At 38.9% G+C, this 14353-nt stretch overlaps 1 protein-coding gene across 1 annotated transcript; it reads left to right on the forward strand.

The window, feature by feature from the left end:
- The first annotated feature begins 7543 nt into the window (after positions 1 to 7543).
- On the forward strand, positions 7544 to 8518 carry LOC108388437 (olfactory receptor 7G1-like). Its single transcript, XM_017646934.3, has one exon. It carries the CDS (start codon positions 7544 to 7546, stop codon positions 8516 to 8518), a length of 975 nt encoding a protein of 324 aa, XP_017502423.3.
- Positions 8519 to 14353: the final 5835 nt, after the last annotated feature.

Below are 14353 nucleotides of genomic sequence, written 5' to 3' on the forward strand. Positions count from 1 at the left end.
GAGGTTGCTTCATTCTGGGACTACCTGAATAGTGTATACCTGGTGGTAGCACCTACTTGAATAGGACTACCTGGAGGCAGTAGATGCAGGTGTCATATTTGGTCGTGATACCCAGATGACAGAAAACTGACTGTTCTCTTCTGTGTCATTTGATAACTAACTTGTCCACAGTGTCACAATAAGATACCCCCTCAGTCTGACACTGAGAATAGACTCACACACCCCTTCTTAATCTAATTACTGGTGTGTGGAAAACAACTAGTGTGAAGGTCTTAGACTGACTAATTGGGTTAATTCCTGTGGGGCAAAAGTCATACTCATTACAGGAACTTAACACAATAACTCACTCAATGGTACTCAAGAACATGTTACTGGTATCATAGGTTTTCATATTTTGTCTATATGCATAAATCTTGTAATCCTTTTACACTCACATATTTTTACCATCTGCTTCAGTGTTTAGATTTGTTTACCTTTATAGTGGGTTTTTCTCATCTGAGTAATATAATCTGATCTCTAATTACTGAGTAGGCAGGATAATGGTTGTTAATCTTTTTTCTGATATCTTAGTTGCTCTGGCTCCTTCCCACTGATTTATGGAGAAGAATCAATCTGACCTTTTGCTGATCACTTTAGTGAACACTTCTTACTGTATTTCCTACTCATCCTTGTGTAGTCCACACAGAGAAACATAATTGAGTGAAATGAATGGAATGACTGAAGTTTTATACCCCTGGCTGCATGATTAGGGCTCTTAGGCAAAACTTTATGATATATCTTTATGAGGAACACAATGTATTTTGTGGAGGGGATGTTTAATGTTCTGAAGCTAGTATTACAACTGGAGGAAAAAAAATGATAGGGTTAGATGCCATCATTTTCCACAATCACAGAAATGTGGGACCAGAACATCTTTCTGGATGTGTGTTAAGGAGAGAAAGATGGAGATCTCCCTGGAAAAATCAAGAAAGAGCCCTTCATGTGTGTGGAAGGGAGATACTGTTTCAGCCCCGCAATCAGTGGACAGCTCCCTGTCTGCTTCCCTTGGTGTCTTCTGTAGACTTTCCTCCACTGACATTCATAGAACACCTGCAGCAATGGATGACTTGGGGTCCTTGTTCATACCACAGGTTTCCATATCTCACCCAAGAACACCTGACTGCTGGGATGGTGTCCAAAGGATGAGTTTTTAAATGAGCACTTTGTGAGTTTCTGATGCACTCTGAAGTCTGAGAAATGTGACTTAAGTATTAAAAGGACATGGGAGGATATATTTTTATTTTGGAAGGTGAAAAGCCTTACCTTGATTTTACTTGTTAAAATATCAAATATGAAGTGATATTTAAAACAGATTTCTAGTTCTTAAATAGTAGCAGTATGATGAAAACAAATATACCCATTACCAGGTTAAGAATTAAAGCATGGCCCATACCTGAAGAATTTCCTCATCAACTCTCCTTTCCCAATCCAGTGATAACTACTCTCCTGAATTCTATGTTTATCATTTTTTTAAGTTCTACTAGGTTGAATTCTATGAAATTAGCAGTATTTTATCATGTTAATCTCCACACTGACATATTCATAGACTCAACCACATGTCATATATATCCCCATACACACCTGTATATATCGCTATGCTAGTTATTAACTCTGTTTTAAAAATAATTTCCATCCTTTTGAACTTACTAAAAATTCATCTTATGGTTTGAATTCTGAGTCTGGGTTTTGTTTTGTTTTTGTTTTTGCATCATTTAGCCACCATGTTTCAAACATGTTGTTGATGGTAGCACTAATCTGTTCACTATCTGTGCCATGTAAGTGTATATAATGTAAGGTTCTATCACAAAATAGTATCTTTTCTGATGTGGATAGAGATCTAGGTCAATCTGCTACTACAAATATTTCTGTTTGAATAATCTTATACATGTATCCTGGTAGAAATGAGGCAAAATTTTATATTAAGAGAGGAGTTATTCAGTATATGGGGATACTTCCCCTCTGTAGTTCCAAAGAGTTTTCCTGGGAGTTTGAACCAGTTTTCATTCCACAAGACTCTTCTGGAGATCTACACTATTTCTATCATGTTTTCCTTAACTCTAACAATCGAGGGATTATAAAATATTATCTAAATAATTTACACTTATCTTACTGAGATTCAGAATATTGTCATATGTCATAGGCCATTTAAGTTTATTCTATGAAATATTTGTTTATAGGATTTCTATTGCCCTACCTATTTTTTTCATTCATTTGTAACAGCTCATTGTTTAATTGAGATAGCACATTTTTCTTAGCTATATGTATTGAAAACCACCTCAATAGATTGTGGTTTGTCTTGTAAATCTTTTGTAATGTGTTTTCAGTGAACCTAAATACCAAGTTGTAATATAGTTCAATTTTCCAATATTTTACTTGGTGGTTTATTCTCAATATGTCTGGTTCCTATCAGCCATACTTCCCCCAAAATAAAAAATTTCTCAGTTGGGCTTGTATGTTTGAGGCACAAATCCACTTGGAGTTGAATTTTTTCTTTGAAGATAAGATACTTAACTTACTTATGTCCCCATACCTTTTCATTAGTTCATCCATTTACTATAATCCCTCTTCAGCAATAGATAACCTATCCATTTATGTCTTGGTTTTTCTCTGGGCTCTCCCTCTGACCAATAAGTCTGTCATACCTCTCCCTGTCTTAATGACTGTATCATAACAGTCAGGTACAAAACTGTTATAACAAACAGGCCCAAAATCATATGGTATGTCCTCAAAGTCACATTGTATCACAGACTGACTGATCCTCTGATAATTTGCAATTTACTGCAACAATATTGACAACCAAGAACCATAATTCCAACCCATGGTCCATCATATGACAAAGAAAAGCATATTGAAGCCACTGATTTCAGAAAGTGGAAGTGAAGTACTAAAAAGGAGAATCAATGCCTGTTACATCCGAGTACACAGAGTATAGAGGCAATTGATAAATAAAATACTGACCATAAGACTCATTAGTCAGTGAACCATGCACAAAATTAGCCTTTAGTTTTTAAATTTTGGGGTACATTTCCAATGGCATCAAAGTATTTCTCCAGGTAATATATATCCACGCATATAAGGAAACTATATTTTTGAGCTTATATATAGTACCAGTCTTCCTGACACTGTTATTAGAACAGGGTTGCACTTAAATGTTCCTTTGAAGCAAAGGATAGAATCTAATAACTGTAGAAAGATATCCTTTGGTGGGCAGGTGACTTGAAAGCCGTGAGCTAAACAACATGAAGGAAGAAGATGGCATTTGTTAGCCTTCACCAGGTAAGAGATCAGATAAAACCAAGTTATTCATCTTTGAGCTTTGCTCTTCAAGTATTTGTGCTGTCCTGTGATCACATGAGTGTAACATGTTTGACTAATGAGGAATTTAGGATATTGAAGTCCCAAGGGACACAGAGACTGCAAATAGTCTTCCTATGACCACCCACTCAACATCTGTGCCCAAGTCATATGCAGCACACCTGAGCCTGGCCCCAGTGACCATGATTTCTGCACCGAAACCCAACTGCTTCACTATCTTTCCATGCTCCTTGAGTACATAGCTTTCCATTTTTGCCTTCACATACAGGAAAGAACTAAATGCCATTCCTTATTTTTGGCACCCAGGTTATCTGGAAGTCCCTACTTTCTGTTTTGCAGGAGAGACAGGTCTGTTTTCACCAGTATCGCTGGAGGGAACTGTGAGACAAATACATGCAGACAATAGCAGAATAGGCCACCTGAAAGGTGTCTACCTAATGGTCTATCATGTTCTCCTGAACCTGTTTTCTTCTGCCTTTGCACCTTTCCATTGTTTTTCCCTTGATAGCAAACATTTGAGGACTTTTAAATTCAATACCCCTTGGTGTTTGAATTTTACTGTATCTTAGCTGAATTCATAAATACATTTGTCCCCAACCCATAAACTCTGTTGTCACACTGAAAATTGAATTCAGGCATCCTTATGCCAATGAGATAGAGATGCCCTTGCTGGTACTTAAAACAGCAGCTCAGGATTCACTAGCAAAGGAGTGCATGTACCTGTGTGCATTTTATGTTATATGGAGGTAGACCTAACCAGGTAACAGGCTAGGTGGTGGTGGGCACCTGGCCTCAAAGAATCAGGGATCAGCCTTCAGAAATTCCTCTCTTGGGTTGTCTTGGTCTATAAGGATTTGCAGAGCCCAGGGATCACAGTGACGTGAAAAATAGTTGTCTAATGAGCAGTTGTCTAATGAGCTTTGAATACCAGCCCCCCAGGGATGTAGAGACTGTAAGGATTCAGCCCGTGACCACCTCCTTGAGCAGCACTTACCTAGTCAGGAGTCACACACCTGCACTCCATGCTGGGATGACCTTTCCTAACCAGGAGCCTCCTGCCTCACTTGGTGTCTCTGCCCTTCCTGAGGACAGACGTTGCATCTTCAATATCTAGGTGATATGTGAAGTGTTGTCCTGCACTGAAGCCAGCCAGGTAACTTAAGTACTTTGGTGAGAACAGGTGTGTAGTGCACCTGCATCTATGGGAAGCAGTGAGAGGGGTACGGACATGAAATGATCAGAGCCAAGGGTCACATAGTCCCCAGCCTGTCTCTTCTCACTGACAGGTTACCATGTGCATTTGTACCAACAGCTTGCCCTTTCTGAGGTTGTTGGTCTCCAATTTCTCTAAAAAAGGGAAGAAACTATTATCCCCATGAGAACAATTCTGGTCATTCAGAAACATGTTGACTGCTGTATAACTTTCTGACATTGACTTGAGTCCTGGTGTGGTCATGGGAAGGGCTTTAATCAGCTTTTCTATTTTGCTACATTCCTGGATCTTGATACACCTCTTCCCAGAAGTGTTCTTGTATTATTACCATAGCTGGGCTAGAGGATGCTGGGAGAAATCAGAATCACAGACTCATCCAGCTGCCTTCCTCATACACCAGCTTCTCTTTATAAAATTACCAAGAATTATATATGAAAACAGCAAAGATAGTGTATTACATTATTGAAAATATGACCACCCCTCCATTAATTCCAGAATTAGCAAATATGGACCTTCTGCTGTATCATCTTCAGGTCTTTTCATGAACTAATGAAATTATGTGCTTACAGAAGTTCCATCTCCTGCATCCCTGTATCCTTTCTCTGCCTTCCCAGAGACCACATCATCTGGAATGTGCATGTACCCAACGGGCGTGCCAAATATACTGTATAGTTCTGTTCATATAAAGCTTTCAAATACAAAACAATGCAATTTTATAGACGCAATTAGGACCAATGCTTTAAAGAAAATATCCCAATAAGATGCTTGATTATCTTGAAGATATTGTTTAAGTCTCTTTCATGGTAATCTTTTGTCTTCCAAAGGTCAGGAATTGTTATATTAGTCTCATTATAGAAGAATACACTTTTCTTTTTCTCTCTCATTTAGCTGTTGTTTCTTTTTGATGATATTCCACCTGTCTCCTTGGGGAGGAAGTCCCCCTGGGATGACACAGATTCTCATCACACTTATCAATAATGCCAAGTGTAGTAAAAATTTCAGGGGAATAACATAGATGAAGATCGTGTAGTGGTTCCTTAGGGAAAAATAGGCATCAAGTTATGTCAAATACAGGATGTGGGGTCTTCACAGGTACCAGCATTATTTAATACAATAAAAACATCTGGAATGAAGATTGTGTAATGTGTAAAGTTTATCTTATTCACTGCTAGGTACTTAGTCCTTCATTGTTATCTCTGTTTCATTTTCATTGAATAATCCATAATAAAACTTAATCTGAACAAGAGTCATATGCTCATTTCAAATGAATAATGGTAAACCTGAGGCTCCTCTACTCCCTTTCTACATGACAAGGTTCCCAGCTACTGTTTCAGCTCAGTCTCTTCCCTGACATCTGTATTCAGCTCAGTGGGAATACTCTCTCCTTTCACCATATTTCCTCAACTTACCCCACCCCAGTACTTCCTTGTAAGGAGTAAAACATGCAGAACGCTCATGTTCATGACAGGAAAAATAACCCACAGTAGGAAAGGTGAGTATGAGGGTCCCATATGCTTGAACACCATGCTGGGTGTCTTCTATTCATGCCTCATCATGATAATGTAGTCATGAGTTTTGATGAGCATTCACATTGTGCCGATTGGGACATGAAGCACTTAATACAAGTGAGAATTTTCCCTATTTACAAAGCAAGTGCTGGTTTGGATTGAATTGAGGGTTTGAGTCTAACTAATCCACCCAATGATGAAAGCTGTCATGAAGACACATCTCTCCTCCACGCAATTAGGACCAATGCTTTAAAGAAAATATCCCAATAAGATGCTTGATTATCTTGAAGATATTGTTTAAGTCTCTTAGATGGTAATCTTTTGTCTTCCAAAGGTCAGGAATTGTTATATTAGTCTCATTTATAGAAGAATGCACTTTTCTTTTTCTCTCTCATTTAGCTGTTGCTTCTTTTTGATGATATTCCACCTGTCTCCTTGGGGAGGAAGTCCCCCTGGGATGACACAGATTCTCATCACACTTACCAAGCTTCTCTTAGAATTAATAAATACTGCAGGTGAAAGCATTTCCATGAAGGATCTTATGAGCTTCTGGTTGATGGGCAACATTTACCAGTCTTTTTCAAATGTAGAGTGTTTACTTGTATAGATGCTCTGACCTGCTACATCCTACTTCATGGGTATACGTGGACATACTCTATAGACAAGGTAAAAGGTTTGGGGCATGGCTCAGGATGAAAAACTATAATTTTTTAGGAAAATTATGAAATCTGGAGTGTTGGTTTAGGAATGCCAATGCTGTATCATGCAGAGGCATTAACAATGATCACTCAAAAGAGTCATCTCAGCAGTCAGATGATCTAAGATAAGACCGAGTCTTTGACCTGTACTGCCCACTTTGTGTCCCTGATGTAACTTCACCTTCCCTGTTTCCCCGTGGATAAGCCTAGTGACAATGTGTTCTAACACACTGCGATTTAGCAAGCTTTTCAGGGGACTCTGAGGCATGTCAATGTTTGGGTACTCTACTCTGCAAGAGAGCTTGGAGAACTTCATTTTCATCATTCTCTTTGAGGCAATAAATACTTCTGCAGGAAAGACCATATCATGTGTTACAGTTTCTTCAGTTCAGCACTTAAGCAGGGTGTGAAATGGAGGTGGCAATTAATAAAAATTAGGGACATAAAGGAGTGGAGGGAGGTGAGAGATGGGGATGGGGGTGGAAATTAGCAGAAGGAAAGTTGAATATTCACCTTGTTTCACAATATACAGAGTTTTCTTAGTTTTTATTTAATCACTTGACAAACTTTAGCATACGTGAAACTAACTGGAACATTTGGTCAACTTAGATTCCTGGTCTTCACCCCAGAGTTTATGAGCACTAAGCCAGTAGTGGCATGAAGAATTAGCATTTCTCACAATGTCCTTTGCATTGCTGCTGGTGCTCATCTGGGGACCATTTATATATTTTTTGTTTTCACTGTGTATTCCCATCAGATTTCTTAAATACATGGAATCCAGAAATCACACAGATGTTTCAGAATTTCTTCTTCTGGGATTGACAAAGGATCCAGAACTTCAGCTCCTCCTCTTTGGGCTCTTCCTGTCTATGTACCTGGTCACCATCCTGGGAAACCTGCTCATCATTATGGCTGTCAGCTCTGACCCACACCTCCACACCCCCATGTACTTCTTCCTCTCCAGCCTGTCATTTACTGACATCTGTATAAGCACATCCACAATCCCCAAGATGTTATTGAACATCCAAGCACAGAATCAGCACATCAGTTACGCAGGCTGCCTTACCCAGATTGGCTTTGTCCTGGGTTTTGGTGGATTTGAAAGCTGTCTTCTTGCAGCAATGGCCTATGACCGTTATGTGGCCATCTGTCACCCACTGAGGTACACATTCATCATGAACTCCTGGCTCTGTGTTCTGCTGATTCTTCTCTCTCTGTTCCTTAGCACTGTGGTGGCCCTGCTCCTTAGTTTAATGGTGTCACGACTATCTTTCTGCACAAACCTGGAAATCCCGAACTTCTTCTGTGAACTTGCTCAGATCATCAAGTTGGCCTGTTCTGATACCTTCATCAATAAAATTGTGATTTATTTTGTGGCTGGCCTCTTTGGGGCTCTTCCCGTCTCTGGGATAGCATTCTCTTATGCTAAGATTGTCTTCTCTGTTTTAAGAATGCCATCAAGAGAAGGAAAGATGAAAGCTTTTTCCACCTGTGGGTCTCACCTGTGCATTGTTTCTTTGTTCTACGGGACAGTGTTTGGTGTGTACATTAGTTCTGTCATCACTGAGTTTTCCAGGAAGATGGCAGTGGCTTCAGTGATGTACATTGTGGTTCCCCAAATGATGAACCCATTCATCTATAGCCTGAGGAACAGGGACATGAAGGGGGCCTTGAGGAAACTCATCAGAGGGTTATCTTCTCTCTGTTTTTATGCCATCTACTCTAGAATCAAGTTTCTAAAATGAGGGAAATTGATAGAACCACGAAGGAGCCATAGTAACTGATTTATACCAAATTTAAAAATTTGTCTACAATAGTGAATGGCCAAGGACATTTCACTTGTGGTTGACACCTGATTTTGCTTTTTGTCTATCTCTATGATGTTTTACGCTTGATTTCTGTTTTCTAAATTTAAGTACTTTGCTCCATTTCTATGGAAGAAGAGCCTGAGGCAAAGGTTCTAGTTTTTTTTTCTTGATCACTCATAGAAGAAGGAATATTGCTAAAATTATGTAGGAAAGGGAAAGTATTGGAAGAAGGCTGTGTTCATAGATAGAGACTGGCTTCCACCTGAACCATGGTGGGTCATCCAATTACACCTACAGGATTATAGTGGAGTAAGGGAGCTGACTCCTCACACACCTATTTGGAAATGAATTAAACTGGTCACTGGTAAACTGCCTCTTTATGAAGAACAATGGCATCTACCATACTCAGTTTCATTATATATGAAAATTGCATAGTTAAATTATATCAGTGGGTTTACATGATTGGGAGATATTTAAACTTCATAAGTAGAATTCCTCAGTTCTGGTAAGAAAAAGTATCTCTATCTCTAATATGACCCAATAATAAGAGAGTTATCTCTCCTTACAGGGACTTCAGAGGTGGGGAATGTCTAAGACTTGGGGAGCAGGGATCCATTCAGTCCTTCATGTGTTGTCTTCTTCTAGGACTGGTTCTGCTAAGGGTCACCAGGTGGTGGCACCAAATGGGGAAACATCTGCAGACGTGATGCCAGGAATGAAAAACTGATTGTCCTTCTCTGAGTCATGTGATTAGAGAATTTTCCATGGAGTCACCTAGAAGATAACTCTGCAATGTTGAGTAGTGACCCTCATCACATCCTACTTGTCCACATCCTATTTCCAGTAAATTATTGTTCTATGTTGAAAGGGTGAGTGTATTTACTTTAAATTAGAGTCTTTGTGGAGGATGAGCTTCTCCCAGACTATCTGGGTTCAGCACTAAATAGAATGATATGTATCCTTTTGAGAAAGATAGAAGCAGAAAGCACCCAGAGAAAGGAAGATGTAATGTAACTGAGGTGTCAAGAATTGGATTCATGCAGCCATTATTTGATCCTTTCCTCCCCCCATTATTATGATAGAATTGACACTTAAAAATGTGTAAGATTGAGGGGTACAATGTGTTGCTGTGATATCTTTATGTCTAGCAAAATTATTACCACCATAGCGTCAGCTAAAATCTTTAAGCTCTCACAATGACCTCTTTTGAAGAAAAATTTCTTTTTTAGAGAAATATTTGAGACCATTTCAGTTCTACCCCCTTAGCAATATTCAATAGCCCAAAATACCAATAGCACAGCATAAAACTATCATGGTACACATGAGATCCTCATAAACTAATCCTATACCTGGAAAGTGGTGCTCTCTGATGAGCATCTCCTTACTTCCTCCAGCTCCTTTGTAACCACCAACTCTACTGTTTCTATGAGTTTGGTTACTTATTTATATGTTTACTTAGTATTTATTGAGATAGAGCTGATACACAATATTATACTGGTTTTGGGTGTACAACCTGGTGATTCACATCACATGAGTTTGACTCTTACTTGTCCCATATGACAATGTGGCTTTAGGTGCTTTTGGTGTCATATCCAAACAATCATTGCCAAGAACAACGTGAAAGAAACATCCCTGCATGTTCTTTTATAATTCTATGGTCTCAGGTCTCATGATGTCTTTAATCCACCTTAATATAATTTATGTGGGGGTGTAAGATGGTGATCCAATCTCATTTCATTGCATATGGTGACCCAGGTTTCCCTAAACCATTTATTGAAGAGACAATCCTGAACCCACTGAGAAATCTCAGTGCCCTTGTCAAACACTGGTTGGCCATGTACATGTGGGTTTATCTGTGGGCTCCTGCTTCGGTTCCATTGGTCTATGAGTCAGTCTCTATGCCAGGACTATTCTGCTTTCATTACTCTAGCCTTGTAAAAGAGTTTGAGAATAGGAATCGTGATGCCTCCATCTTTGTTTCTCTCAAGATTGCTTTCACTATTCAGGCTCTTTTACCACCGTAATCAGTTGTAAGTGTCCAGGTCAGTGGCATTAATCACACTTACATTGCTGTGTTTCCCTCACCACCATCCATCCATACAATTCTTCATCTCCCAAACTGAAATCAGTACTTATTGACAGTCCACCCTGGTCCTCTTGTCCCCAGACCTTGGCAATCTCATTCTAATTTCTGTGACTGGATTTCACTACCCTTGGAACCTCATGCAAGTAGAATCAGACACTATGTATCACTTTGGGACTTAGTTTACTAAGCAGAATGTCTTCAAAGTTCATCCATGCTGCAGCGTGTGTCAGAATTTCCTTCCTTTTAGGTTCAATAAACTCCCATTGTGTGTACTGTATTTTGTTCATCCATTCATCAGTTGATAGGCAGTTGGACTGCTTCTACTGTGTAGCCATTGTGAATAATGCTGCAATGAACATGGGTGTACAAATTTCTGTTCAAGTCCTTGCTTCCATTTTATGGGGAATACATCTAGAAGTGGAATTACTAGATCATAAGATGACATCTACATATAATTTTTTGAGAAAATACCATATTGTTTTCAACACAAGGTCATATAAAAAGTTAACATAAAAATAAATTTATCAGTGCATGAAAACAGTGAATTCATTAATGATGAAATATGTGTAATGAAAAATAATATGGAGTAACATGTTTACCTATAATTTAAGGTTGAAATATTATTCACTTCACTGAGAGTACAGATCTCCCAGCAGACAAATGCTTTGCCCAAAAATTGTAATTTCTCATAACTCTATCAAAGATGAAGTGTCATAATTTCAACTCATGATCCTATGAAGTAAAAAAGTGCCCTGAACCTATTGAGATGAAATAGGAGAGGTGTTCAAAAAATCTCAGATCTGTCTGCATTGATGACAGTCAGAAAAATGTTTAAAAATTCTACATCAGAAGTGCAGTTTGAAATAGAATGAACATTAAGAGTCAGGGAACATGGAACAAGGTCCAGAACGCACGAAGGGGTGTGGTTCTCAAAAGAGAACACACCCGGTGTGGCTGCGACCCTGTGCAGTGCTCTAGGCTAGCCTGAGGGTGGCCCCATCCACAGAAGTTCAGGATATTGTCCCAGAGTCTATTTCCAGTGGGCGGGTAACTGGCACAGGCAGGGGGAGCCAGAGCAAGGTCCAGAAGGCATGAAGGGGCACGGCTCTCACAAGAGAACACACCTGGTGTGACTGCAACCCCGCACAGTGCTCTAGGCTAACCTGAGGGCGGCCCTGCCCATGGAAGCTCAGGAGAGTGTCCCAGAGTCTGCTCCTGGTGTGTGGGTAACTGGCAAAGGCAGTGGAGAAGAGCAACGCAAGCAGCAAGCAGAAAGGGACTGGGTTCTCCCAGCTGATACATGTGCCAAATGCCTGCAACCAGTTTTATCGCCATGAAAAGGCAGAAGAATCAGGACCAGTGAAAAATCACTCAGACAACCCCAAAGAGAGTGCCTGGTGAGATAGATATGACCAATCTTCCTGAAAAAGAATTCAAAATAAAAGTCATAACCATGCTGATAGTCCTGCAGAGAAAGAGCTAAGAGATGAAGTCTGGTGGAAGATAACAGAAATGAAACATCTATGGAAGGACTTAAGAGCAGACTGGATGATGTGCAAGATACTGTTAATGGAATATAAATCAGAAAACAGGAACACAGAGGATGAGGCAGAGAGAAATAAAAGGTTCTCGAGGAATGAAAGGATATTAAGAGCACTGTGTGACTGATCCAAGCAGAACAATATTCACATTATAGTGGTACCAGAGGAATAAGACAGATAAAAAGGAATAGAAAGTGTCTTTGAAGAAATAATTGCTGAAAACTTTCCCAAACTATGGAAGGAAATAGTCTCTCAGACCATGGAAGCTCACAGATGTCCCAACACAAGGGACCCAAGAAGGACAAAACCGAGACATATAATAATTAAAATGGCAAAGATAAAAGACAAAGGGAGAGTATTAAAGGCAGCCAGAGAGGTAAAAGATTACTACAAAGGAAAACCCATCAGGTTATCATCAGACTTTTCAACAGAAACCTTACAGGTCTGAAGAGAATAGCATGATATATTTAATTCAATGAAACAGAAGGGCCTTGAACCAAAAATACTGTATCCAGCATCATTATCATGTAAATTTGATGGAGGGATTAAACAATTTCCAGATAAGCAAAAGTTGAGAGAATTTGCCACCCATGAACCACCTTTATGGGGTATTTTAAAGGGACTGCTCTAGATGGAAGCACTCCTAAGGCTAAATATATGTCACCAGAGAAAATAAAATCACAGTAAAGAAAGCAGACCAATCAAATACTAACTAAAGGCAAAAATCAATATCAACTATCCACAAAAACAGTCAAAAGAAACACAAAAGAGTATAGAATTAAACACATAACAAATAAAGAATAGAGGAGGAAGAATAAGAAGAGAGATAAAGAAGGAATCACCAGACTGTGTTTATAATATCTTAGTAAGTGAGTTAAGTTAGATGGTTAGATAGTAAACAAGCTACCCTTGAACCTTTGATAACCATGAATCAAAAGCCTGCAATGGCAACAAATACATACCTTTTGATGGTCACCCTAAATGTAAATCGACTGAATGCACCAATCAAAAGACACAGAGTAATAGAATGGATAAAAAAGAAAGATCCATTTATATGTTGCTTACAAGAGACTCACCTCAAACCCGAAGATATACACAGACTAAAGTGAAGGGATGGAAAAAGATTTCACTCAAACAATGGGGAGAATAAAGAATGTGTTGAAGTATTTGTAAAAGACAAAATAGACATCAAAAAAAGAAAGTAACAAGAGATAAAGGCCATTACATAATAATAAATGGGGCATCCCAATAAGAGGATATAACCATTATAAATATCTATGCACCCAACACAGGTGCACCTACATATGTGAAACAAATACCAGGAATGAAATTGAAATGGAAATAAAAAAACTATCCAAGAACAAAACCCCCAGGTCAGATAGAGACACTGAGAGACACTGCTTAATTTTACCAGATATATAGAGAAGACATAATACCCATTCTCCTTAAAGTTTTCCAAAAAATAGAAGAGAAGGGACTACTTCCAAACTCATTCTATGAAGCAAGCATCACTCTAATACCAAAACCAGGCAAAGACGTCACCATAAAAGAAAATTACGGACCAATATTCCTGATGAACATAGATGCAAAAATACTCAATAAAATATTAGCAAACCAAATTCAAAAATACATCAAGAGGATCATACACCATGATCAAGTGGGATTCATCTCAGGGATGCAAGGATGTTACAACATTCAAAAATCCGTCAACATCATCCACCACATCAACAAAAAGAAGGACAAAAAACGCATGATCATCTCCATAGATGCTGAAAAAGCATTTGACAAAATTCAACATCCATTCATGATTAAAACTCTTAACAAAATGTGTATAGAGGGCAAGTACTTCAACATAATAAAGGCCACAAATGACAAACCCACAGCCAACATCATACTTAACAATGAGAAGCTGAAAGTTCTTCCTCTAAGATCAGGAACAAGACAGGGATGCACACTCTCCCCACTGTTATTCAGCATAGTATTGGAAGTACTAGCCACAGCAATCAGACAAAACAAAGGAATAGAAGGCATCCAGATTGGTAAAGAAGATGTCAAACTGTCAGTATTTGCAGATGACATGATATTGTACATAAAATACCCTAAAAACTCCAGTCCAAAACTAGTACAACTAATATCTCAATTCAG

Source organism: Manis javanica, chromosome 13 (assembly GCF_040802235.1).
Source record: "Manis javanica isolate MJ-LG chromosome 13, MJ_LKY, whole genome shotgun sequence".
Taxonomy (NCBI): domain Eukaryota; kingdom Metazoa; phylum Chordata; class Mammalia; order Pholidota; family Manidae; genus Manis; species Manis javanica.